Below are 22705 nucleotides of genomic sequence, written 5' to 3' on the forward strand. Positions count from 1 at the left end.
AGAACACATCCACATTTTACTGGAACTCTCTAAGGGCAGTTTCTAATTCCCATCATTACTCTGGAAAAAGTGATTGACACCTATGATCCAGTGTTTTCCTGTAAAGCTTCCAGTTTGACACAGAGGCCTTTGGATCCCAATGTAAACATACAGCCTCAGATTCCATTTGCCTCAAGGGTTATTTTAAACCTTGGGCTAAAAAATCTTTCATCTTATCTGTCACCTTGTACTGTTTTACAGTGTAAAATGCAACAATTCTCTCTCAGAGTTTACTGTGTTAATTATGTTCGCACTTGGGTACAGGTGGAAAGAGACCTTGTGTTTCGCAGCCCATAGAGTAACTCCAGAACTTTCTTTTCAGTTAGGCACTGAGCCATTCTGATCATTTGAGCTGTGTTGTCTGCCCTGGACTCAGGAACCTCATGCAGTTTTCAGAAAATGACACAAACACCCTCCTTCCCTCAATGTACTCCTGGGCTCCAAACTTGCCCTTCCTAATACATACCTGTATTTCCTTAAAAATGAAGACACCCCACAGTGCAGCTATCAATCCTGGGCCCTGAAATAAAAGTAAAAAGTTTAGTTAAACTGAGGACTCTTTATAACTACACATAAATATTTTCATGGAAAACTACCCATATTCTCAACCCCAACTCCACATTTAACTAAAGATAAGTCACATTAAGTAGAATTCAACACTTTTCTTTCCATTTTTTCTTCACACTTTTTTTGTTATTTTTTGATGATGCTATGTTTTATGCCATAGAATGCTTTCCTTGAATGTGTGATTTACTATCACATATTTTAATAAGCAAAAGGCTTATGTTTTTCTATTCATCTAATTCTTTAGAATACTATGTAGAATTAATAAGATAAAGTGAATGAACAAACTTGTAACTTTCTTTAGTAATTAGATAATTTCACAATTAAAGAAATTTTAGCATGTTTTTGGACCTGACAAATGATGTACATAGGGAAACATCCCATATTTTAGAAAGGATTTTTCACAATTGCAGTGCTGCAAAGTATGCTTAACCATAAATGCAAATGAATGCACCAGGTAGCTTTAAGAAAAGATAAACAATGTAAACAAAAAAGCTCACCAGGGGTCACGGGGCAGGTAACAAGGACAAGAATGAAATAAAATAGGACAGAGGAAATGGAAAGTTATGAAGAAAAGAAATGATTGCAACTTTTGAAAACTTGAAGCTATGTGGTTTTGCTGCTAATTTCTTTCAAACCCATTAGGAAGAGAAGGACTCTGGCCCAGGATGGACTTCCTGGAGAGGACCATTGTGTGACCTTTTCAGTGACTCCGCCCCATCCCCAGGGGAGTCTCCAAGAGTTCATCTGAGTGATTCCACAGAGTTCCCCAATCCAACCCTGACTAGTAGAAGTGATCGGGTCACTCCAGGCGTGGAAGCGACACAGTGCAAATCCCTTTCTGTTTCTCAGCATCTGCAGATTCAACATCCAAGGGCCAGAATGCAAGGTCAAAAGGCAGTTTCACCAGTGCTGTAAAACCCTGAGCTGCAAAGTTCAAACCAACTGAGAAGCCCGGGGTCCCTCAGACACCCCCACAGGGATTTAGGATGGGAGGAGAAAAAGAGGCGATGTCATATTAATGTGACCTCAGTCATGCAAGAATTTTTACCCTCTTTACTGCAAAAAATTCCTTTCCCTTTCAAGACTATGGTAGAACCCAGTACAGCTGGAATGGCTGCCCTCTGAAGCTGCCTGAGGATGCATGTATTTTTGAAACAAGGTTTCATCAGGTGGTCCAGACTGGCCTTGAATTTCGGATTTTCCTGCCTCTGCCTCCTGGAGTGCTGGGGTTATAGGTCTCTGTTACTGTGCTGGGTGCTGTGTGGTGATTTTCTGAGTCCTAGTTTAGACAAGGCCTAAGCACTGCTGTGGGGAGGAACCTGGATATGGGAAGCAGTACTCTGCCAGGAGTCATCCACAAAAGCAGGTGCCAGCCTGGGATGACTGCCTGCCTCAGGGACCACAGAGGGAGGCCCGGAAGCACAAACCGCTGCCAGGGACACCTGGCCTGACGACTAGGGTGCACAGATTCCTTTTGTAAATTAGTACAAGTTACACATAACCAGACCTTGGAAAACAAGGTGGGCTTGATCTTATTTTAAGCTACAAACGTTCTGGACAAGTTGGTGTAGTATTTAAAATTATCTCAGGAGACTCGGAGCAGAGGTGACGGGTCCTTGCCTCTGCTAGATGGGCTTCAGCCCTCCCTCCTTCCCCCCTTCCCTCCTCCTCCCCTTTCCATGGTCTTCTCTCCCCTCTTCTCCTTCCCTCCTTCCCTCTCCCTCCATCTTTCCTCTCCCCGTCCTTCCTCCCTTCCTCTTCTATCTTGCTTTTCAGTGGACAGTAACAGTCTCATTCTGGGATGGAAGACCTGTCTGCAGTACAGCAATATTCAGACATCAGAGGACAAGGGGATGGAGGCCATCAGGGGTTCATCCACTGACCATTTCAGAATTGAATGCACTGTTGAGGGGGAAGGGGAACTGTGGGAAGCAGGCCTAATTGGAGAAAGGCGGAAACCAGGAGTGTGGCCTCAGAGGGCTGTCTTGTCCCCAGCCCCTGGCGTACTCCCTCTCTCCTCTCTTCTGTCTGTTCTCTCTCCCTCCCAGCTGCCATGAGGTGAGCTGCTCTGCTCTCCGTCCTGCTGCTGGGATGATTCTGCCTTGCAATCAGCTGGCAATGGACTGAAACCGTGAGCCTAATTAACCTCTCCTCCCTTTAGCTTTCTTTCTCGGGGATTCTGTCACAGTAGTGAAACACTGAGTAATAAAATGGAGAAAAAACTGCAAGAGGACTAAAGAGTAAGCACCAGCAAACCCAGCAGAACGAGGGGATGCATGTCCCCAAACACACAGGGGCGTGGAGATTAGAGCAGGCCCATTCACCTTCATCTCTACATTTTACTCCCCAAGTAAGCAAATTCCTCTACAGTCCTTAGTGCCTCAGGAAGACGGCTTCAGAAAAGTAAGTTCTGCATTGGAAAAGCCCAAAGTCAGTAAAATATGTTGACACTTACCGCAGTGATTATTGGAAAGCTGACCACAGCACTGAGAGAGTGATTGGCTAGGAACCAGCAGCAGGCAGCGATCGCCCAAAGCACTCCAGACAGGAACCCTGGAACACACACAGCACAGATGTGCTAGCCGTGCTGCGCTCTGGGAGAGCTGACGGCTGCAGCACTATGAGAAGATCCCCGCACACAGATGCATGCATGCTTATCAACACTGAGGGCCAGCGTGGGTTTTTTTTAAAGCTATCTTTTATGGTCCCTTTCAAAGCCAAGCAATTTCTCTGCTTTTGGCTGTTACGGGTACAACCAGCAAGCCTCCCCCTTCACTGACATTAAAGTACCCCACGTGGCAGCTGAGTGGAGACCAGGAAGAGGAGAGAGGCCTAGGGCAGCCCTCTGTATCTAGATGTTTGCTGCACACCATGACTCCACCCTTAGACCAAAGCGAAGTGGAGCTCACAGCCATGCAGGAGCCACGCGAGAGAGTCCTGGCCTTTAAGTGAAAACATGGGCTGAGGTTTTCTAACACTTCCAGTAGGGATTTGGTAAACAGTCTACTATTTTCTGGATGCTAGTCTACTAGCTTCGGTCACTGGGGCATTGAACACGAACCTCTAAAGTTTGCTTTATTCTTCTAAAATTTTACTTGTGGACCTATAGTCCAAAATTGAATTACAGTAAATCCTAAGTGAGAGCTTGATATTAATTTAGCAATCAGTACCTAATGGGTTAAGGCCAAAAGCAAGTGTGTTTGACACACTTTCCTTGAACTCGGTGACAATCTCCTACTACTTTTTCAGGAAACTTCTCCCAAGTGACTGCAGACTCCTATTTGTTGACATTTTAGAAAAATTTTTATAGAGTCAAAAACCTGTGATTTTTAATATAAATCCCTAAATGGTGAACAAAAAGCAGCAGTCCGTGCTTTTTAAGTACTTCGTATATGCTGGTAAAGTAGGCTAAACATACACACACACACACACACACACGCACGGGATGGCTTAGTTTCCAGAAGACAGTTCATCCAGGCTGACCGGGTAGAGGAGGATCCATACACATGGGAATAAGATTTTTGAATATTCTTACCTGGTAAGACTGCCTTAGGGTAGAGTTTGGGACTGTTTTTCATGACCATACAATACAGCAGAAAGTACACAGTACTTGTAAGAAAGATGCCACTGAAGTGTGCAAAAACATAGTCTAAATCTGAAAATACAAATTATAAAACTCTCAAACAACATTGCAACCATCCCAAGAAAATAAACTCACAGGAATCAGAATCTGTCTTAGTTTTCCACATACAATTTGCACAGAAATTCAATTAACAGGTTTAAAGCCTAGAAATATTACGTGAATTACTCTCATCAAATCTAGAAAAGCTACTTTTATGATCACCTTTAAAAAGCTGAATCAGGAACGAGGAACATGACACTTCTCTTTAAAAACACATATTTGGGCTGAATTTTACCAATGACTATGACAGCCTCAGCAAATGCCCAGCTTGACTGCTGTGGAGACTTGGATAAAAGCATAAGAGGCACCGATGTTATATGGCTCACAGATCCTCCTAGAAAGCAGAAGGTCTCTGACCATGGTAGTTATGCAGAAGTTCCCACAGGAAGTTGTGCTGAAGAGGGTTTGATTCAGTCATTTAGCACAAACCCAGCCATGAGAAGCAGAGAAATAACAGCACACGCACTGTCCCATGTCTGAGGAGCCCTAGCTCCAGCGACACTTTGAGCAGATGGCACTCTGGCCACACTGGTGGGTCCCTGCGGGTTACGGGCTGGGACAGCCATGTCAGCCCCAAGGCTGCTGTCAGGGAAAGCTCTGAAGGGCTGAGCGGCGATGTGCAGGAATGAGCGTTGTGAGGTCAGGAACCTGACTGTTCTCCATAATCTGAACTGAACTTCAGAATCCCAGAGGAGCAGTGCACCTGTCTACAGATGAGCACAGGCGACAGCAGAACACAGTGACTGAAAACACAGACCCCTGCTGCAAACCCTCTTTCTCCTTCTCATCCACTTTGGGACTTGGGCAAACGGCCTACTGTCCCCTGACTCAGTTTCCTAGCAAGGATGATAAAGATGCTGGCTGCTACGAGGGGCCACCAAGTTAGTATCTGTAGAGCCCTTCCAACATAGTGCAGTACATGCAGGCTTCTTAAATAAGTAAGTTAGAGCTAGCCCTCCTGAAGGATCCTGGGATACACTGGGGTAAAGAGTGCTCCCATGGGTACACCCAGGGCTGTGCCAAGATGCACTCATGAGAGCTCATTGTTCTATGTATTCAAAGAGATCCTTGAAGAGAATGTTCTCTATGACCCAGCACCAAAAACAACTCTATTCCTGAACAATCACTTGTTTGTATCTTGTGTTCACTGTATCCTAGGACTGGCATAGTTTCCATTGTGGTTACAAAAAAATATGAGGACCAAAACCACAGCTCAGTTCTAGCCCGCAGACCAGTGCAAATCCAAGTTCTCACACTCATTCCTGGAGCTCTCATTTTTCCCCTTTTTAAAAAATTAGCCTATTTTTATTAGTTTTTAATCCTTTAAAAAAGGAATAAAAATACAAAAGAATATTTTCATAGTGTCAGTTGGAAAACAGCAGGCAGTGAAGGCTTCAGTGCGGCATAGGATTCTAAGAAGAGAGGAGGAAGCCAGGCATCCACTTCCGGTCTCTCCAGGCTGAGAGGGTGAAACCCTGCCTCTCACCTCAGCCTCCTCATCAGTCTTTCCCTGACGACTTCTGCTCTCTGAATTTCTCCCTTATGAAATGCAGGTCTCTTTCTGCCCACTCTGATTTAGAATTTTACTTTATGCATGATGCGTTCCCTTATCCTGAGTGTGAACCAAGCCCTGCAGCACAGCCTCTTTCATTTCCTTTGGAGCCTGGTCAAGGTTACCATGTAGATAGAGCACTGCATTTTCTTCCAGATGAATTTCCTGACGTTATCAGGAAGCATTATGTTGGGGTTTTCAGCACCACTCCGCTTGAAAAATAATATCCCCTCACCAAGTCAGCTGTACTTTGATCTTTCCTTGATTTAAAAGTACTATGTACTATAGCTTTTTTTTTTTAAAAAAGGGAGAAGAATACATATTTTCCCAGAAGTGATCTAAATGGAAAATAATCTCTATACTCTATAACTTACTGGAAATCTGGAAACCAGATGCTAAAATTCCAGTGGTTGAAGTGAATCCTACCTAGTTGATTCTGTGTGAATGTCAAAGATCAAATAAAAATATTCAGATGCTCCTTTACTACCTTGAGTCTTCAGTGCCTTCCTCATGGACTACTTAGAAATGAAAAAGTAATGTCAGATTTACAGACTGATATTACCCCATCACAACTCTACACTCCTTGAAAAGTCGCTGTTAATTAGCTCCATGATGAGGTAAAGTGACGTTTTCCTCTCACCGTACTGGCTTGCTCCTGCATACATGCTGTCATTTCTTCTGCCATGGTCCTTGATGTAAATGATGGGCACAAATGTAGACCCATAGAGTGTCCCAGATAGCACCGCAAGGCTGCAGCCCCTTAAAGAACAAAATTAGATCACGAGGAGGCTGGAGATACAGCTCAGCAGCAAAACGCCTGCCTGGCAAGTGCAAGGTAGTGAGTTTGATCCCTGGTCCCAAAAGAATCAGTCAATCAACCAATCACTATGACTCCGCATAGCATAACACAGTACTTCTGACAAACACGCAAATAACATTAAATGAAGCATGCTTCAAAATGAAGATCACATCAAGTCAGCAGAAAATCACGGATCTCTCTCTAGCTCTGGGACCTGCAGAGCTCACAGAAAGACCCTGCCATGCTGAGTGACACCAGGACCCACAGGAGAGCCTCGGCACCTCATCTAATTCTGGAAGTGCGTGATTTGCGGAGGTTACAATGGATTTGCTGAGATTAGACATTACACACCATCAGAGAAGGCTGCTACTATCAGGTTACACAGTCTACATTAAAAAAAAAAAAAAAAAAACTGGGTTCTCAAATTAAATTCTGAGTTATTTGTGAACTGAAGTGCTTCTTTTTAAAACACCCTAAAATATCCAGCACAGAAGTAGGACTAAGTACTAAATATACTTTTGTGCAAAGTAGCTATTCAGATCCACAGGCTTGTGTGTACATTTCTTGACTGCAGCGTGGCGGAGGAAAGTGCTGACTTCATAAACCAATCTGGATATTTGGCATAACAGCGTCCCTTTTTGTCGGTTTGTTTTGCAGTGCGGGGGCTCAGACCCAAGGCTTCACATGCACTGGACCTGGGCTTTACCCCCAGCTCAAAGATTCCTCGGACTCGGGGCTGCACGAAATCTCTTTCCAGGGCTTTTAGGAAGGGTTGATCATTACTCATGTGTTTGTAACCAAATTCTTCATGGATTCTAATACTTCTCATTTAAGAATCGTACTTTCATAAGTTTCACCCAAGGGCTATGAGACTCATGGTGGCCTCCGTAATTTTTCTAGTCCCCCGGAAAATCCCTATGCCAGTGTAGGGCAGGTTTCAAGCCCCTCCTCACCAAGACACAGGCCAGACCTGGCTCATTAAAAGAACTAAAAATCTTTTTCTTAGTGAATATTCCACTAACAGGAGCTGTTTTGTAAAAAACAGAATTTGAAAGTATTTGGAGAAATGATGCTTTGCTTGACAGATTTGTTTCATTCTAAAGCAAAAATTGCAATGTATTCATCCTCTCCAAAGCTCACTTATTTGGTCGTTCCCTCCTTCATTTAATTAATTCAAATATTAACTGTGCTTTCTTTGCCCACTGTGCAGGTAGTGTATGAGAAGGAAGAAAAGCTTTATGCTGGAGAAGAGCTCAGCAGGAGAGCACTTGCCTAGTCTGAGTGAGGCCCTGGTTTTGACCTTTGCTACTGCAAAGGAAACAAACAAAGCAAAACAAAACAACCAACTTTATATGCTTTAGTTCAAAGAAGGCATCAGCATACAAAGCTGAAGATAGGCAAGCATGATGGCCCGTGCCTGTAATCCCAGACCTCTGAAGGCTGAGGCAGGAGGATTGCTGCAAGTTTGAGGCCAGCCTAGGCTACATAGTGAGTTCAAGTCCAGCCTGCACTGCACAGTGAGACCCTGTCTCAAAAATAAAACAAAACAGAATGTATAAAACAGTTTTGAACGTAAAATGCAAGTTGTGTACTATCAAATATTTTTAAATTTCTTTGTCAGTCCAACAAAAAGCTCAGAATCTATACCCTAACACAAAAGGGCTGATGGTCAGGCTGACCCCAAGTCCTCAGGATGGACTCAGTGTGGAGAAAGCCGTGCATGGCCTCATTGGGATGCACTGCTCACTGTACTGCCGCCTTCACTATGGCGACAAAGTCCTGTGAAATGAACTTGCTTTTGTCCTCTGCTTGCTACCCTTCTGATCTGAGGTAGCTCACCAACTCTTGGAGCAGCTGAGTTTGCAGGTACAGAAGACCTCTCTCTGCACCTAGTCTGACGCCATGAGAAAGACCTCACCCAAGCAGCTAGACTTCAGGGTTTGCAGGATCGTTTTCTTTTAGAATTCAGATGAAGATCTCTGCACTCTGGTCAACCCTGCTTTACCCAAATACAAAGCACAGCAAAAGAGAGAGGGCCCCGTCCTTACAGCAGGCGGCGATGCGCTGCTGGGAGTCTGTCCACCCAGGTGGGGCCGGCACAGGGGTCTGGAGCTGAGTTGATTGCCTGTGGGAACATTAGCACAAACTGAAGGACAGAGCCCACTAAGCCGGGGGTTGCAGCAGGTCTAGGGAGATTCCAAAACAGTGGCACATTCAACTGTGAGGCAGCCCTCGCAGGACATGATTCGATGTGTGGCTATTTAGATAACTCTATCAAAACTCAAAACCAAGTTATTAACTCTTGTGCTTCATTTTCATATTTCAATAGTTTCTGAAGACATTAGAACCAAGAGAATCTCAGGTTTTCCTAGCTCAGAATACCTAAAATCAATCAGCACATTACACTGATTTTTAAAAATCTGAATTTGTTAATGAAAGCCTTCCAGCTATGTTTCAAGATCAGGATAACATCATAAAATCCAGAAAATTATGTATCAATTCATAATCTCTCTAGGACTGAATGCAATTGTTTGTGCACTTAGCTGAAAGGATGGATATTCTTCTACCATTTGGATATTTGTAAGAGTTAAGAAACTAAACCTGAATTCTTTGTTATGGGCTAGGCCAAATTTTCCTTTGCCAGTAATGCTTTCTTTCCCTGGAAGGAGCCGGTGCGGTATGGCTGTGTATGAACTAATCCTGCTCTCCACAAATCTTTAAAATTAGTTCCTTCATGTCTTTGCACTTTGTTCATATTTTTCCATCTTATCTAGAAAGATTTAGTCAGCTGCTATGTACCTTTGACCAAGCTGCATTACTTTGATCCTATATGCGAAACTTGCTTGTTTAGGGAGTATCTGGATCCCCAAGGTAGGAAAGGAACACCAGAAATGTTCTCCGGATGCTAGTATCTCCAGCTGCCCCAGAACAATCCTCCAGCTGGGAACACCTGTGCATTCATAAACTCCTTCTCTTTTATCCAGCAGTAAATAACTGTTCAGCTTTGGTGGTAGCTAAACTGAGGTTTTAGTCATCTTATTTGTCAGATGAGGAAGGAGAGGAGCAAGGAGTAACCATGGAACGAGGGGGAGAGGCAGCAGGGGCCACCTCAGTGGGAACCTCAGTGGGGTGTGCAGCCCTGGGTTCAGAGGCAGCGAGGCCATGGCTGAGACAGGTGGCCAGCAGCCAGTTCCTCGTCCTTTGATGCATGCAGCTGCCAATTCTCCTGCTACTGACTACATACTCGTGAGAGAGATGGTCTCTCTCAGGTGGCTCTTAGTTAACTCAGATTTGCTAGTCCAAACTGACTGACATCTTTCAAGGTTGAACCAGTGACCCCTCACCTATTTCTGTGGTTACTTTTAAGTAGAATAGGACGGAGGCCAAAAAGAGAACTCGGAAGAAACTCAGGTATGACTTCTACTTTCCCAGGACTTCCCGACACACTCGCTGGACCTCTGGGTCTCTCTCTTCTCTCAGGTCTGCTTCAGAACCATCCTGCTCCTCCTTCTGCGGAATTGGGGGCTCCCCTACTGTATAAAACCACAACTAACATGCACCATCTTATGAGGGATCTGCTTCTACTAAAGCACACCCTGTGTGACCCAGTAGGTCTCCCATGGTGAAAATGACTGTCCCGCAGGCCTCCTCACAGTAAATGCCACGAGTGTCCCATAGCCACGAGTGTCCAGAGCAATCACCTTCCCGCGGTCTCACATTCGTGCATTTCCCTTTTACTTTCCTTGTTTTGAATCAAGTTGTTTCTGATACAGTACTCACGTGCTCCGCCAGCAACGGCGTGGTCTCGGGTGCACAAGTGTTCCGTGGTGTTTCGCTTTGGATGAATAGAAATATGAAGGCACTGCAGAGAAAACACACGCAATTGCCTATGTCCGGTTACTCTCAAGCTGCTTGATTCTTAGGAGAGGACGCAGCTCAGCCCAGCAGGCTTCAGGGCTCTGATGGCCTCCCACAGGGCTCCCGCAGTCTTTGGGCCACTTTTCCAGAACTGCTGCTCCCTTTGGTGTCTCTTGCTTTTCTTGATATCAACAAGTTAAAAGCAAACCTCAAGCTTCCTCCCTAACCATGTACAGTGGACTCATGAAACTCAGGCTAGAGCACCTGCAGATTGTGGAAAACCACGAATTTCAGATATGGTCAGAAAAAATCTCTATGAATGCCTATTTTCATAGTTTAAATCCTGAGTATCCTATGTCTTCCACAGTTATGTGATTTAATTTAACAAAATACTATATTAATCAAGCCTTACAAAATGCAGGCATTTAAGGGAGCTACAGAACAAGACTGAGAATACTCAAGATACCTACAAGGGTACAGGAATTTGTCATGATGCCAGATGGTGGTGCATTCTCCTGGAGATGGGTTACAAGGCAGCAGCCAATCAGCAGCAAGCAGAGCTGAATAACACCCTTGGATTGGCCACTTGCAAAACTTGCACCAAGAAAAAAATCGTGGAGGATATTTGTGGTTTCTATGAAATTACAGGAGTGGGTGGGAATTCCTCCCACACCTGAGGCCGTGGAGCCTGATCTGACGCTGGGGGTGTACACTGTGTTTCTCTTATTTCAGTCAATAGCTGAATTCTCAATTTTATCCCTTTGCAAATTAGAAATCACACTGCACAGGAAATACAAATGAGAACTGCTTTGAAATAATATTCCTCGCCAGTTGCACTGCAAGATCCCCAAAGGTTCACAGTTTCCTCCGTTGCAGAAACTATAGCATAGGTCCCAGGAATTCTTATGACATGGATGCGAGTGTAGAAGTGTACAAATCCCACAGAGCAGAAGCGAGGCTGTCCTCCATAGCCACGGGTGTGTCCACTGCTGCTGTGCTCAGTTCTACTCCAGGTCCCCTAGCATGGGGGCAGCCACCCTCACAAAAGTGGAGGATACGTGCAATGGAATAGTATGCAGCTATGGAACAAGAAGGAAGAGGCTCTCTGTGCTCTGATACTAAAAGATCTCCAGGATATATTTTGAAGTGAACTTGCACACTCAGTCCTAGTGACTGCCTCCCTTTATCCTCTGTCTAACCAGGTTCACTGTCTTCAGAGCAAATGACTCACTTCCTACTAGTTCTCAAACCATGCACATGTAGTAAAATATATTAAAGTATTAAACTAACACAAGAACTTTGGGATATTTTGGATATTCTTTTTAAAATATGTTTAATACATTTGCATGGTTGAAAACTGAAGACAGGGGCCTGGAGGTATAGCTCCTGATAGAGGACAGAGTGTCTTCTTAGGATATGTGACACCTGGGTATTATCCACTGTGATACAGGGGAAAATAAAGTTGAAATAAAAAGCTTCAGAGCACCTATTTGCTATCTTTTCATTGAAAAGTTGGAGAAATAGAGGGAGTAGGTGGAGAGGTATAGCATTGTCATGTATTATATGCTTTTATATAAAAATTAAAATGTCCTAACTAGCTCCCTAACTGTATCACTTGCTTTTAGATCTGCAATGCTCCATTCCCTCCCATACAAAATGTAACTTTCCTGTTCGATTTTTCTTGCTCTCTGCATGGTTATCATCCAGTTTATTGCAGTTATGTTTTGTATCACACAGATTATTCCAGTGTAATTCCTCATCTGGACCTGGATTCTTGATGGCATCCTGATCCAAATGCTTACCTCCTCCCTTCGCAGTCTTTCACAAGCACCCATGCTTGCTTTGTAAGTTTTTTCTAGTCAGAAGCACTGCATCTGCTCCTCTTCCTGTACAAACTAGAGAAGAGCTGCCTTCAGCTCAGTAGAGGAGAGACCTGCCAGGCCTCCCAACGTCTTCCTCAGCTCAGAATTCCTGCAGTGCTGAGGGGACTCAAAACCCAACCAAGACTATTTACTACAATTCCATGGCATCGTTTTCCCTGAAGGCTTTCCAGCTCAAAAGAAGGAAAGAACTACAGGCTAAGCCCCCAATTATGAGCAAGTTGTGTGCTGGGAGAGTGTCCCTAAGTTGGATTTGTTCCTAAGTCTGACAAAGTGAGGTTTATGTAGTGTATATGTGAAAGGTCACAGCTCGAATGTTCAAAGTCTAGGATCTGCTGTGTTATGTGTTCTCCAAGGTCTTCAACAAAGAGTAACACTCAGTGACTGAATGCACAAAACCTAACCATATGCATAAATGAGTTAAATATATATATGCATGTGCATCTGAGGAGTCTAGATGTCTTTGATGTTTTCCTAAATAACTCTTTACCTCTCCCACAAATTATTTCGCATGTATGAGCGTGGTACCTTTCTTCTAAAAATGACTGGGGATGCACTCTCTGCACAGAGCTGTAAAGGAAGTTAGGCAGTAACACATACATAGTCTCAGTCTGCTTTCGCCGCATGCTAAATTGAGAGAGCCCAGGAGGGTGAAGAAGACGCCAGGGCTGCCAAGGGCTTGGAGCCTGTGTGATGAGCGCTGGGTCTGGGGACAGGCAGGAAGAAGCCACTCAGCTTAGTGTGGCCAAGAGGCCGGTGGGCAGCGACATGTGAAGGAAAGGGTGAGAAGGACTGTGTTCACAGAAAATCACACCTCTTCCCTTTCCTGGAGTTGCAGTTGGGAAATAAAGACGACTATGTGAGGGATGTAAAGCAGGTGCGGAGAACTTCAATAATACAAGAAATACAAAGAGCTATGGTAGTTGAAGGGAGAGTCATTCTAAGTAGAGGCAAAGATATCAAAAACTCACATGGAATGGGAGGATAGGAGTGGCCAAAGGGCTGAAGGGCTGAGGGAAGTCTTTCTGGTGTGATAAAATTCCTGGGGCAATGAGAGCAGGGTTCAGGTAAAAGATGAGTCATGCGGTAGCAAGAACGCCCGCACAGACACACAGCTGGGGACAAGCCCGGTTATGGACAGCTCATTCTGAATCCATCGGGAAGCCATGGGTGTTTTAGAACAGCAAACCCACGGAGAGTGGCTTTACAGCAGATCGGAGCTAGCCGTGCTCACAGGAGGAAAGCGTGAAAGGAGGCAGGCAGAAAAGAGAGTTCGGGAAGCACAGTGAGGGTAGGAAAGAAAGGGCCCAAGGAAAGCAGAAGAAAGCACTCCTACAACACTCAGAATGAAATTTACAGGGTTCCGCTCGGGGCAGAGTCTGAAGGGGGACATGAAAGACATCGGAGGCCTTTGATGAGAAGGAGCGTGGCTCATGTGCCGTGGAGAAGGGAACTCAGGGAACTGGGGAGAGGAACCAGCACTCAGGGAAGGATGTGAAGGGGAAGGGAGTCTGCATGGGAAGCATTGAGGGCAGGATGCAGCCTCGTGTTTGTGGCATGTGCCTGGCAAGGTCCTGTGCCCCACGCTGCCTCACAGAACCGAGGAGAAACCTAGGACGTCTACAGAGGGGCGTCCAACCTGGTGCACCACCAGACACAAAGACTGTGGACCTGCAGAGGGGCAGTGCTGCAGACAAAGATCTGAGTTTCCTCAGAGTGGCTGAAGCTGGGGGGGGGGGGCGGTTTAAACAGCGCTGTGGACAAAACAGATGAAAAAACCACATGCGGCGGAGACTCTTCAGGATGATCTGCAGAGCACTATTGTCACCTCACAGCTAGGGATGGAACTCAGCACTCTGTGCCAGGCAGGGGTTCCACCACTGACATACACTGCCACCCCAATTGTTTTTTTGATTGAAGAAGAAATCTGGCCGTTGGTGTGGATTCTAGCTCCTGTATTTTCCATAAAGGGAATGCTTCAGACTGTGCCCCTGAGTAACGTGTCTTAGTATCAGTTTGACTCTGCCATGACCTGGTTAATCTTGATTGTCACCTTGGGTACATTAAGAGACTGCTAGAGAGGTGACTAGATGGTGAGGACGCTGGCTTGCTCGGTAGGTTCAGAGCTGTATGGGTCGTTACGAGGTGGGACTTGGGGAAGGGAATGTGTCCGGCCCTTCTCTTTCCTTTGTGGTTTTTCCCTTGCCTTCTGCAGATGCCGTTCCCTGAGGAGCTTAGCCTCTGCTCTTCCCTTCTGCCATGACGGTTCTACCTAGACACAAGGTGACTATGAACTGAAACCTCTGAAACCCTGAGCCAAATCAAACCTCACTTGCACTAAGCTGTGTCCAGCCAAAACAAAGCTTATACAATGATGCAGCCACAGATGGCCCATCATCGCTAAGAGCAAGTGAGACAGGAATGAGTATGGGTGTGGGGTGTTCTGTCCCAGCCATGGGGAAGCTGGCCACCACATGTCCTGCCTATTTTCTCCTGAAGTAGAGCCTAGGAAACTGAAAACTCTGTTCTCCAGACCCTACTGGCAGTGAGGATCTGCTAATGAGAGGTCTGCGCTTAAGGTTAAAAGGCTGAGGAGTCATTTTGGTTTGGTGGCAACTCCAGCAATTTGGGTAGCAGCATTTGCTCAGCACAGAGACAATGGTCCATGGAACATGGGTGCTGGGGCTATGGGTGTCACTCCACTGAGTCTACAATTCCTTGTGCCAATGTCTGCATGTAAAGTGCTTAGCATGGCTTTGGTTATACAGATGAACTTATGCCTTATATGTCATGCAGCACAAGTTGCCAGCAGGTAGAAATTGTCTAACATATTCTGTAACCATACAGATAACCAACCATGACAAGGACAGTGTCCTGAACCACTGCAACCACATCTCAAGGTTCTCTTCACCAGTCATGAGGCTGAGCCACTGAATTCCTTTCAGGAGAAACAGATTCGAGTTACGGTGATGAAGTGAGAGAATACTAAAATCCTACCCAGGAGAGAAACAAAGATGAAAGTCTAGACGCCACAGGGAAAGGCCATCACATTCCCCCCCAGCCACTCTAGATCCAGCCAGTGGAACGCCAAGCTGGACAACAGGGGCTCAGAGGGGAAGCAGTGTGAGGACCTGCAGGTATGCCCGTAAGTGGGTACTGCAACTCCAGCCCCTTCCTCTTCGTCTCTCTCATTTCCAGCCATGAGGTGAGCAGCTTTTCTCTGTCCCACGGTCCCCTCACTATAGGCTCAGAGCAGAACCAAATGGTCACGGAAGAAATCTCTTGTCCCTGGGCCCTAAACCCTTTTTCTCTTTAAAAGCTCAGGGCATCAAGTATTTGTTACAGTAACAGAAAGTCAACTGGCACCGTTATTAATAAAAATACTAATCATATTGAAAACTACCTGCTACAGAGAGTACTGAGTATCTGCACAACACCATACAAATCATTGCATAGCACCATACAAATCACTTGTTACTTTATTCATCCCTAAAATGTCATACATGAATGGTTTTCTTACTATTCCCCTCTTTACAGATGAAGCAGTCATAGGTTGAAGAAATAGAGATCTGCTCAAGGTCACAAGGGACCTTGTAACAGGGAGAGCAAGAGCAGTGATCTATAACTGTACAGAATGTGCTGTTTCCCAAAGACGCAGAAACATGGAGAGAACAAGGTCTTAGTGCCCCACAAGAACTGGCTTTAAATTAGCATTAAATCACAGGATGGGTTACAATTCTGGAAAATGAAGAAATGGTTTTTGAGAAAGCTATTCAAAGGCAGAATTCATTGTGAAATTGTCTAAAATACATAAAATTGCCTGTAACCAAAAAGTGTCAAGAATCTACTGTTTTAGAATAATCTATGTTATTTCTTCTCTAGTTGCTCTGGGACTATTCTCTAAGGCAACATTTCAGTGACAAAGAGATTGTTCCTGAAAGCCATCAGGAAAAAGCCATCACTGCCAAGGAAGGGAATGTGCCCTTCTTTCCCTGAAGAATAAAAACCTACTGAGAACTTTCTACACAGGGTGATCTACACCGGAAGGCACTGCAGAGAGAGGACGGGGTACCGATTTTAAGGGGACCTAATTCTTTTAGGGTTTTATTGACCCAGAACCATATAATCAGTCATTTCCATTCACGTTCCTAGGGTGAGGATGATTGGCCACAGATACATCCAAAAACCGGCATTTGAGAGTGTGCTTTGTAGGGTGACAGAGGGGTCCTGGAGGGAGTTGAAGGGGATGAGCGGGGGAATGGGTGACAGAAGCTGATGACAGGATGAGCACAGGAGCAAACCCTTAACGAAGGGTTCTCTGCCTGATTTCACTCACCCTCAGTCAAACATACACTGGTATTTCTGAAATAAACACCTCATAAGTTTTTAAATGGTAAGTCGTTCTGAGTAGCATGCCAGACTCATTCCTGTTCTTGGGCTTTGAACGCAAAGTGTGTGTGTGAGTGACAGTGTGTGTGTGTGTGTGTGTGTGTGTGTGTGTGTGTGTGTGTGAGAGAGAGAGAGAGAGAGAGAGAGAGAGAGAGAGAGAGAGAGAGAGCGAGCTTCCAGGCTGCATGTGCAGACCCCATGGAGATACTGAGCAGACTTCTTGCACTTCAAATCCCCATGGCACTGCAGCAGTACTGGGTGTAGGCAACCTCTATTTCCCTTATTATTGGCCCCAAAGCAAAGCAGCAGCAATTCTGGCTCCCACATGCCAAAGCGTAGTGGAAAGGTACTTCTTTTATGCCAAAAAGGTGGAAGATTTCAACTCCAGAAGGAAAGAAAAGTAACTGTACAGAATTTGCTCAAAATCCTGGAAAGAGTAAATCTGTCCGTGAAATTGTGAAGAAGATAAATGTGTGCCAGTTTGACTGTCACTGCAAACCGCAAAAGCACAGTCACTGTGTAGGGGTGCTCAATTAAGATTTTAAAGAGCAATAAATGATAAGGTTAGCCTCGTCCTGTGACATAAGAGGGGACAGCTGTAATGAACAGAAGAAAGAACAGGAGAGAGGCTGCTCCAGGGGTATCAGGAAGCCCACATAAGATTTATGTGCGTGTCACCTTGTAGTTTGCAAAATATTTAATATATACCCTCAGCTAACTCAGGAGCTGTAGTGCAACTGTCTACGTGTAAGATAAAGGACCAGGGTTCCAAGCAGCTGGTGATTTTCCCAGTGTCTCAGAGGTTTTGAGAACTAAAGTTCGGTCTCCTGTCCTAGAATTGTTATTTTGTCCTATAAGACTGGTCTGTCATTGTAAATTAAGAATTGGAGGAAAAATCATACAGATTGTATAAAAAATAAGTTTAGGAAAAAATGCAAAGATCTCAGAATTTTTAAAAGCACTCGAATTTAGTTTGGAAGAACAGCTGAGAGGTGAAAAATGGCTAGGTACCTTATCACTGAGAGTGCAGCTCCGATGTAATTCAACACTGGCTTTGAGACCTCCTCAGCATCTATTCCGAACCAGCCAAACCTGGAAATTCAGGCACATCTTTAGGTATTGCTGAAATGTCTTAATACAATGCTTCAGGGCATGGGCTTGGGGTCATATTTCTTGGTTCAAATTCCAGGTCTCACAGTTACTAATTTTAACTTTGGATAAGTTACATAAATGTGGCTCAAATTTCCACATTAAAAATGGAGAAACAGCTGTCCTTATTGTATAGGCTGTTATAAACACTAAGTAGGCTAATATACATGAAAGTATTTACTAGAGAGAACCCCTTTTAAGATTAAAGGAAGAAGGAAAATATAGTTCAGATGGTGAGATGAATGCTAAATACATGGCTGCAACTTCTATAAGATTTTTAAAATTTAATTAATTAATTAATGTATTATTTGTAGTCATGAGGGTCAAACTCAGGGCCTGACACATGCTAGGCAAGTGCTGTGCTACTGAGCTATGCCCTTGGCCATTGTATAGTATTTGAAACATCTCTAGTTAAAAATTTATATTCTTGGACAGTAATTAATTTTTTTCATGCTTTAACATTGTCACAATCACTGCAAAGAATCACTGAGAACCATCTTGGAACAAGAGAATGAGAGGCGAGAAGAAAACACAGGTAGTATTTGTGAATGTCAGGGTTACTCAATGGGAAAGGAAAGAACATATATATTGGAGGTAAATAAATTCATTTTGGGAGTTCATAATGCTTCTGAGGGAGGGGGAAGCCCCAAAAGTGTGGGAAGGTCAACATTATTCACCTTGTTTCCCAAACTTGACTGGGGTGCTGGTTTTCATGGTAGCTGAGGGTACACAGCTCAAGGGACCTATCCATGATGATGAGGCTGCTCTACATCAGCACCTGTGCCACTCAAAACCTCCAGCACTCCCAAGTGGGGCTTTTGGGAGTGACTGGGTCACAAGTGTGGTCATGGATGAGTCCACAGATTGGTTCAGCCTCGTTCTGGGTGTGGATGGCAGCATTACTAAAGACAGAAAACCCACCCTGGTTATGGCTGACAGCAACCAACAGGCATTTAGCCGGAATGGAGTAAAATGGGAAAGGGAGGATAACTCTTGCTGCTACTTTTTCCTGCCATCCCTGCCATGGACTGTTTCTGGAACCACCCAGCTATGGACTGAAATCTGCAAGCTGTGAACCAAAATAAATCTCTTCTCCTTTAAGTCGTGACTCTCAGGTACAAGAAAGGAACTAAGATAGGTGTTCTCCACTTATGCGTGGCTTCTGAGCACCTAGAATGTGGCTAGTACAGCTCCAAGACTCCATGTTTCACGTTATCAAATTTTAATTAATTGAATTTCCACTCTAGAGCCCCGTTAGCAAACTTTTACTTAAAGGACCAAAGAGTATATTAGACTCTGTGAGCCTGATATTATCTGGCAATTACCCAGTCTGCAAGGATAGAGGACAAGCAGCCATAGTCAATACCAAAAGGGCCAAGCATAGCTGTGTTTTAATAAAACTCTATAAACACAGTGAGAAGGGAGGGCTACAGATGCTGATCATGCAAGAAGGGTCAAGTATGTAGTTTAGAACAGGAAACTGGGTTTGAGCTCTGAATTTCTAGCTCTGAGAAACTTCTGGAAAGTGACCTCTTTGAGTACCAGCTCTCCCACAATGCAGCACTTACCTTGCATATACACATATAGTTGTGCAAAGGAGATAAGAATAATGTACACAATGTACCCAGCAAATACACAACAGAAAAGGAAAATAGACATCACTTTCCTTTTCTTCTCCCTAGGTGTTTCCTGGATATAATTCTTTAAAAGCTTCTTGGTTTTGATTCGATTTTTTTGTTGCTGCATCTTGATAAAACACCTAGGCCACTCATGAATAACTGAGGACAAAGATAACTAAAGGCATCACATTTTGGTGTGTATTTTACCAGCTGTAATCTCTGAGAGCATTCTTACAGCTAGCCTAGTCTTTAGCAGTCGTCTTACGTCAGTCACGGGTGCGGAGAAATTCAGCTGAAAGTCTGACCATGTTACCTTGAGCTTGCCCAGCCAGTTACAGCGTTAAAGGATCCCCAGATTAGGATTCCAAGGCCTAAGCCAATGGTTTTGATAATTGGGACAACAGCAATGTTCCCTGCAGATGAGATACATGGGAATAATGTTATTTCCAACACAGAAAGAATGTATATCCTTAAACTAACTGAATCTCAATGGATTGGACACATTTTGTATAGCTCCTCATTTTTAAAATAAAATAACCATTTTTGGCATCACGTTTATGATTATGATTGCTATCACGTTATGAGCCAGCTGCTAACCGCACAGATGCTGTCAGCCTTGACGCAGGTCTCTATCGTGGGACTCTTTGCAGAAGCTGTCTGTGGTGAAATCAGAGTATCACCCCTTAGACTCAAACTGGGGCCAACAGCTGTGAGAAGCTTTTGGCTCCAATGTGGCCCCAGAATTTGCTCACTGGTTTGTCTTCTAGATTTTCACATTAATTACCGTGTGTTCTTCAGGGTCATTAGGGGCCTTATCCATGATTGCTTTTAAAGTACTTTTTATTGTTGTTCTTGCTGTTTTAAGATGGGGTTTATTGTTGGCCAGGATGGCCTGGCACGCCTGGGCTCAAGTGACCCTCCACCTCAGCTCCTGAGTAATTAGCAGGCAGTGCAGGTACCTGCCCCCAAGCCCGGTTTTATTCTGTTCTGTTCTGTTGTTTTTTATAGTTTCTAACCCCTCAAAAACTTCATCTGATCCTGTAACCTCTTCTTACGAGCTTTTTTCTTTACACTTTTCCCTTTCCTCCCATATTTCCCTGATTGCTCCTTCTCACCATACTTTCTAGATTGAGGTGCCTCCTTGGGATTGCCCTTGGAACACACTCTTTCGCTTGGTTGCTAACTCTTCTTTAGATACTTGACCTAATTTCAGATTTCAGCTGCCAACCAAAGAAAGAGACTTCCAGGGCCACAGCTCCTGCTTGGACCTAGTGGAGTCTCAGCGGGATGCTGTACACAGCTGCTGGAAATCTGTAGGTGGATCTCCTCTGTGGAGGAAACATCCCCAAAACGGAGTTCATCATTTCCCCTTCTCAATGCATCCTTTCCCTGAGTCCTCACCTGGGGCCAACACCACTGCCTTCCTTAATCCTGCATCACTGGCCCCTTGGGTCCCCATACCCTATCTGTGGCTGTGACCTGTGGCATGCACAGAGGCAGCAGCCCTCACATGGGATCCTCCCTCACTGGCTCCCAGTGGAACCTTCCGCAGGAGCCTGGTCCATGCCTCTAATCCCTACTTGATCTTCCATAGCATCATGACTTTGAGCCTAATCTGGACAATTTATCAAGTTAGCAAGACTTGGTCTCAAGATTAACACATTACTAAGTAAACAGCCTGCAGGATGGGGATAGATGGGTTGGTTCTGTCCCTCTATCATTAGGTTTCGTTCTGTTTCCCATCTGGCATGATAATTTAAATCAGAGATATTTATCAAGTATGAAGATGTAAATTCTAGCAAAAATTTAAAGTTTAGCTCTTTCAGTCACTAATTCATAAACTGTTTAATCTCTCAAAGATTCAAATCAAGAGGTAAAATAAATTTTTAACATCTTAAAACTTGTTTTGAAAGAAACGATCTCTCAAGATCCTTGATTCTTTGTTAAAAATAAAAGGCTCTTTTGGGTAAATTTGGAGAAAAGAATCATTTCTGATTGGTCAAGAAAATATATAAATGCTGGTCACAAATTACAGGTACAAGAAAGCAATAGAGGAAAGATTTTTGTTTTTCTGTTAGCAATATGCTTAATTACATATCTATGTCACCTACTTTTAAGCATATATCCTAAAAATAACAAGGACAGAGATTACTCTTTAATAAACATTTTTGATAAAATATGCTAGGGAAAGAAGAGACAACACGTAAAATAGCATATAGTTATACTTAAAAAGAAACATTGAAATCTTTTGACCATCATAATTTTCTATCAGTAACTTACAAATCATTAAAGAAACAAATCAAGAAATGTACCAAAAATAGAGTTTGCAATGAAAAAGGTAAATAGCTACTTTTATTATCGATGCCAAAGAATTATTCAGACTTGCTGATTGTGCTGTTTCTCTGTATTGCGAATCCCAGTTATTTTCTCAGGATATGAAAGGATTACACAGAAAATGAGATCACACATTACCTGTTGCCCAAATGCAGCCTCCAAGCATTGCAAAAGGCCAAAACCGAGGGCAGTGGAGTATCAGGTTGACCACTAAGGCAACCAGCCAAATAGCAGCACAAAGCACCCACTGAAGGAACATTCCTGGAAATAGGAGAACTAGGTGTCAGGCGTTCAGATTGGTCTGAGTAAATCTGTGCTTAGGACCCCTGGGGAGGTGTCCCTGTGGGAATGGCCACAATTTACCAAATGCCCACACACCAGGCCCTTTGCACACTTTCTTTTTTATAACTGCTTTACACCACAACTAACCTTACCCCAGAGACAGAGCAAATGAGTTGGACAGTCAAACTTGTTCTGTAAGTATCACTCTGTGAAACTGAAATTTAAACTTTGGTTGTTTGACTCCAAAGCCTATGCACTGGGCATTACTGCTTAATTCCCTTTTGCTCCACCTACCCCACAAATTCAGAATTTTCTGTCCGTCTATATTTTTATTACGATGTCACACTTGGTACACACAGGTGTGGGAGAGGCGGGTGAGCTTCATAGTAACACACTGAGACCTACACTATGCTGCATTCCAAGCTCTTTACAGCTGTCTGAAGAGCACCTGGGGACAGGAGAGGCATCTGGGCCTTTCCGAGGCTTCTGCACCAGCAAGGCCTTGCGGGTCACAGTGGTGAAGTGGCTGGCGTTGAGAGAAACACTGAGACAAGT

At 44.1% G+C, this 22705-nt stretch overlaps 1 protein-coding gene across 1 annotated transcript in view; it reads right to left on the minus strand.

The window, feature by feature from the left end:
• Window positions 1-22705, minus strand: part of Tmem144 (transmembrane protein 144) — a 32830-nt gene that overhangs the window by 5319 nt on the left and 4806 nt on the right. The window contains exons 3-11 of the mRNA XM_003476980.5: window positions 22007-22129; window positions 19848-19947; window positions 17778-17858; window positions 10420-10501; window positions 8688-8764; window positions 6481-6599; window positions 4142-4261; window positions 3062-3159; window positions 506-559 (exon numbers count right to left, since the gene is read on the minus strand). Coding sequence (XP_003477028.1) covers window positions 506-559; window positions 3062-3159; window positions 4142-4261; window positions 6481-6599; window positions 8688-8764; window positions 10420-10501; window positions 17778-17858; window positions 19848-19947; window positions 22007-22129 — 854 coding nt within the window. The remainder of the gene's footprint in view (window positions 1-505; window positions 560-3061; window positions 3160-4141; window positions 4262-6480; window positions 6600-8687; window positions 8765-10419; window positions 10502-17777; window positions 17859-19847; window positions 19948-22006; window positions 22130-22705) is intronic.

The sequence above is a fragment of the Cavia porcellus genome, unplaced genomic scaffold (genome assembly GCF_034190915.1).
Source record: "Cavia porcellus strain 051 isolate PalLab524CR breed Dunkin Hartley unplaced genomic scaffold, mCavPor4.1 scaffold_14, whole genome shotgun sequence".
Lineage (NCBI taxonomy): Eukaryota > Metazoa > Chordata > Mammalia > Rodentia > Caviidae > Cavia > Cavia porcellus.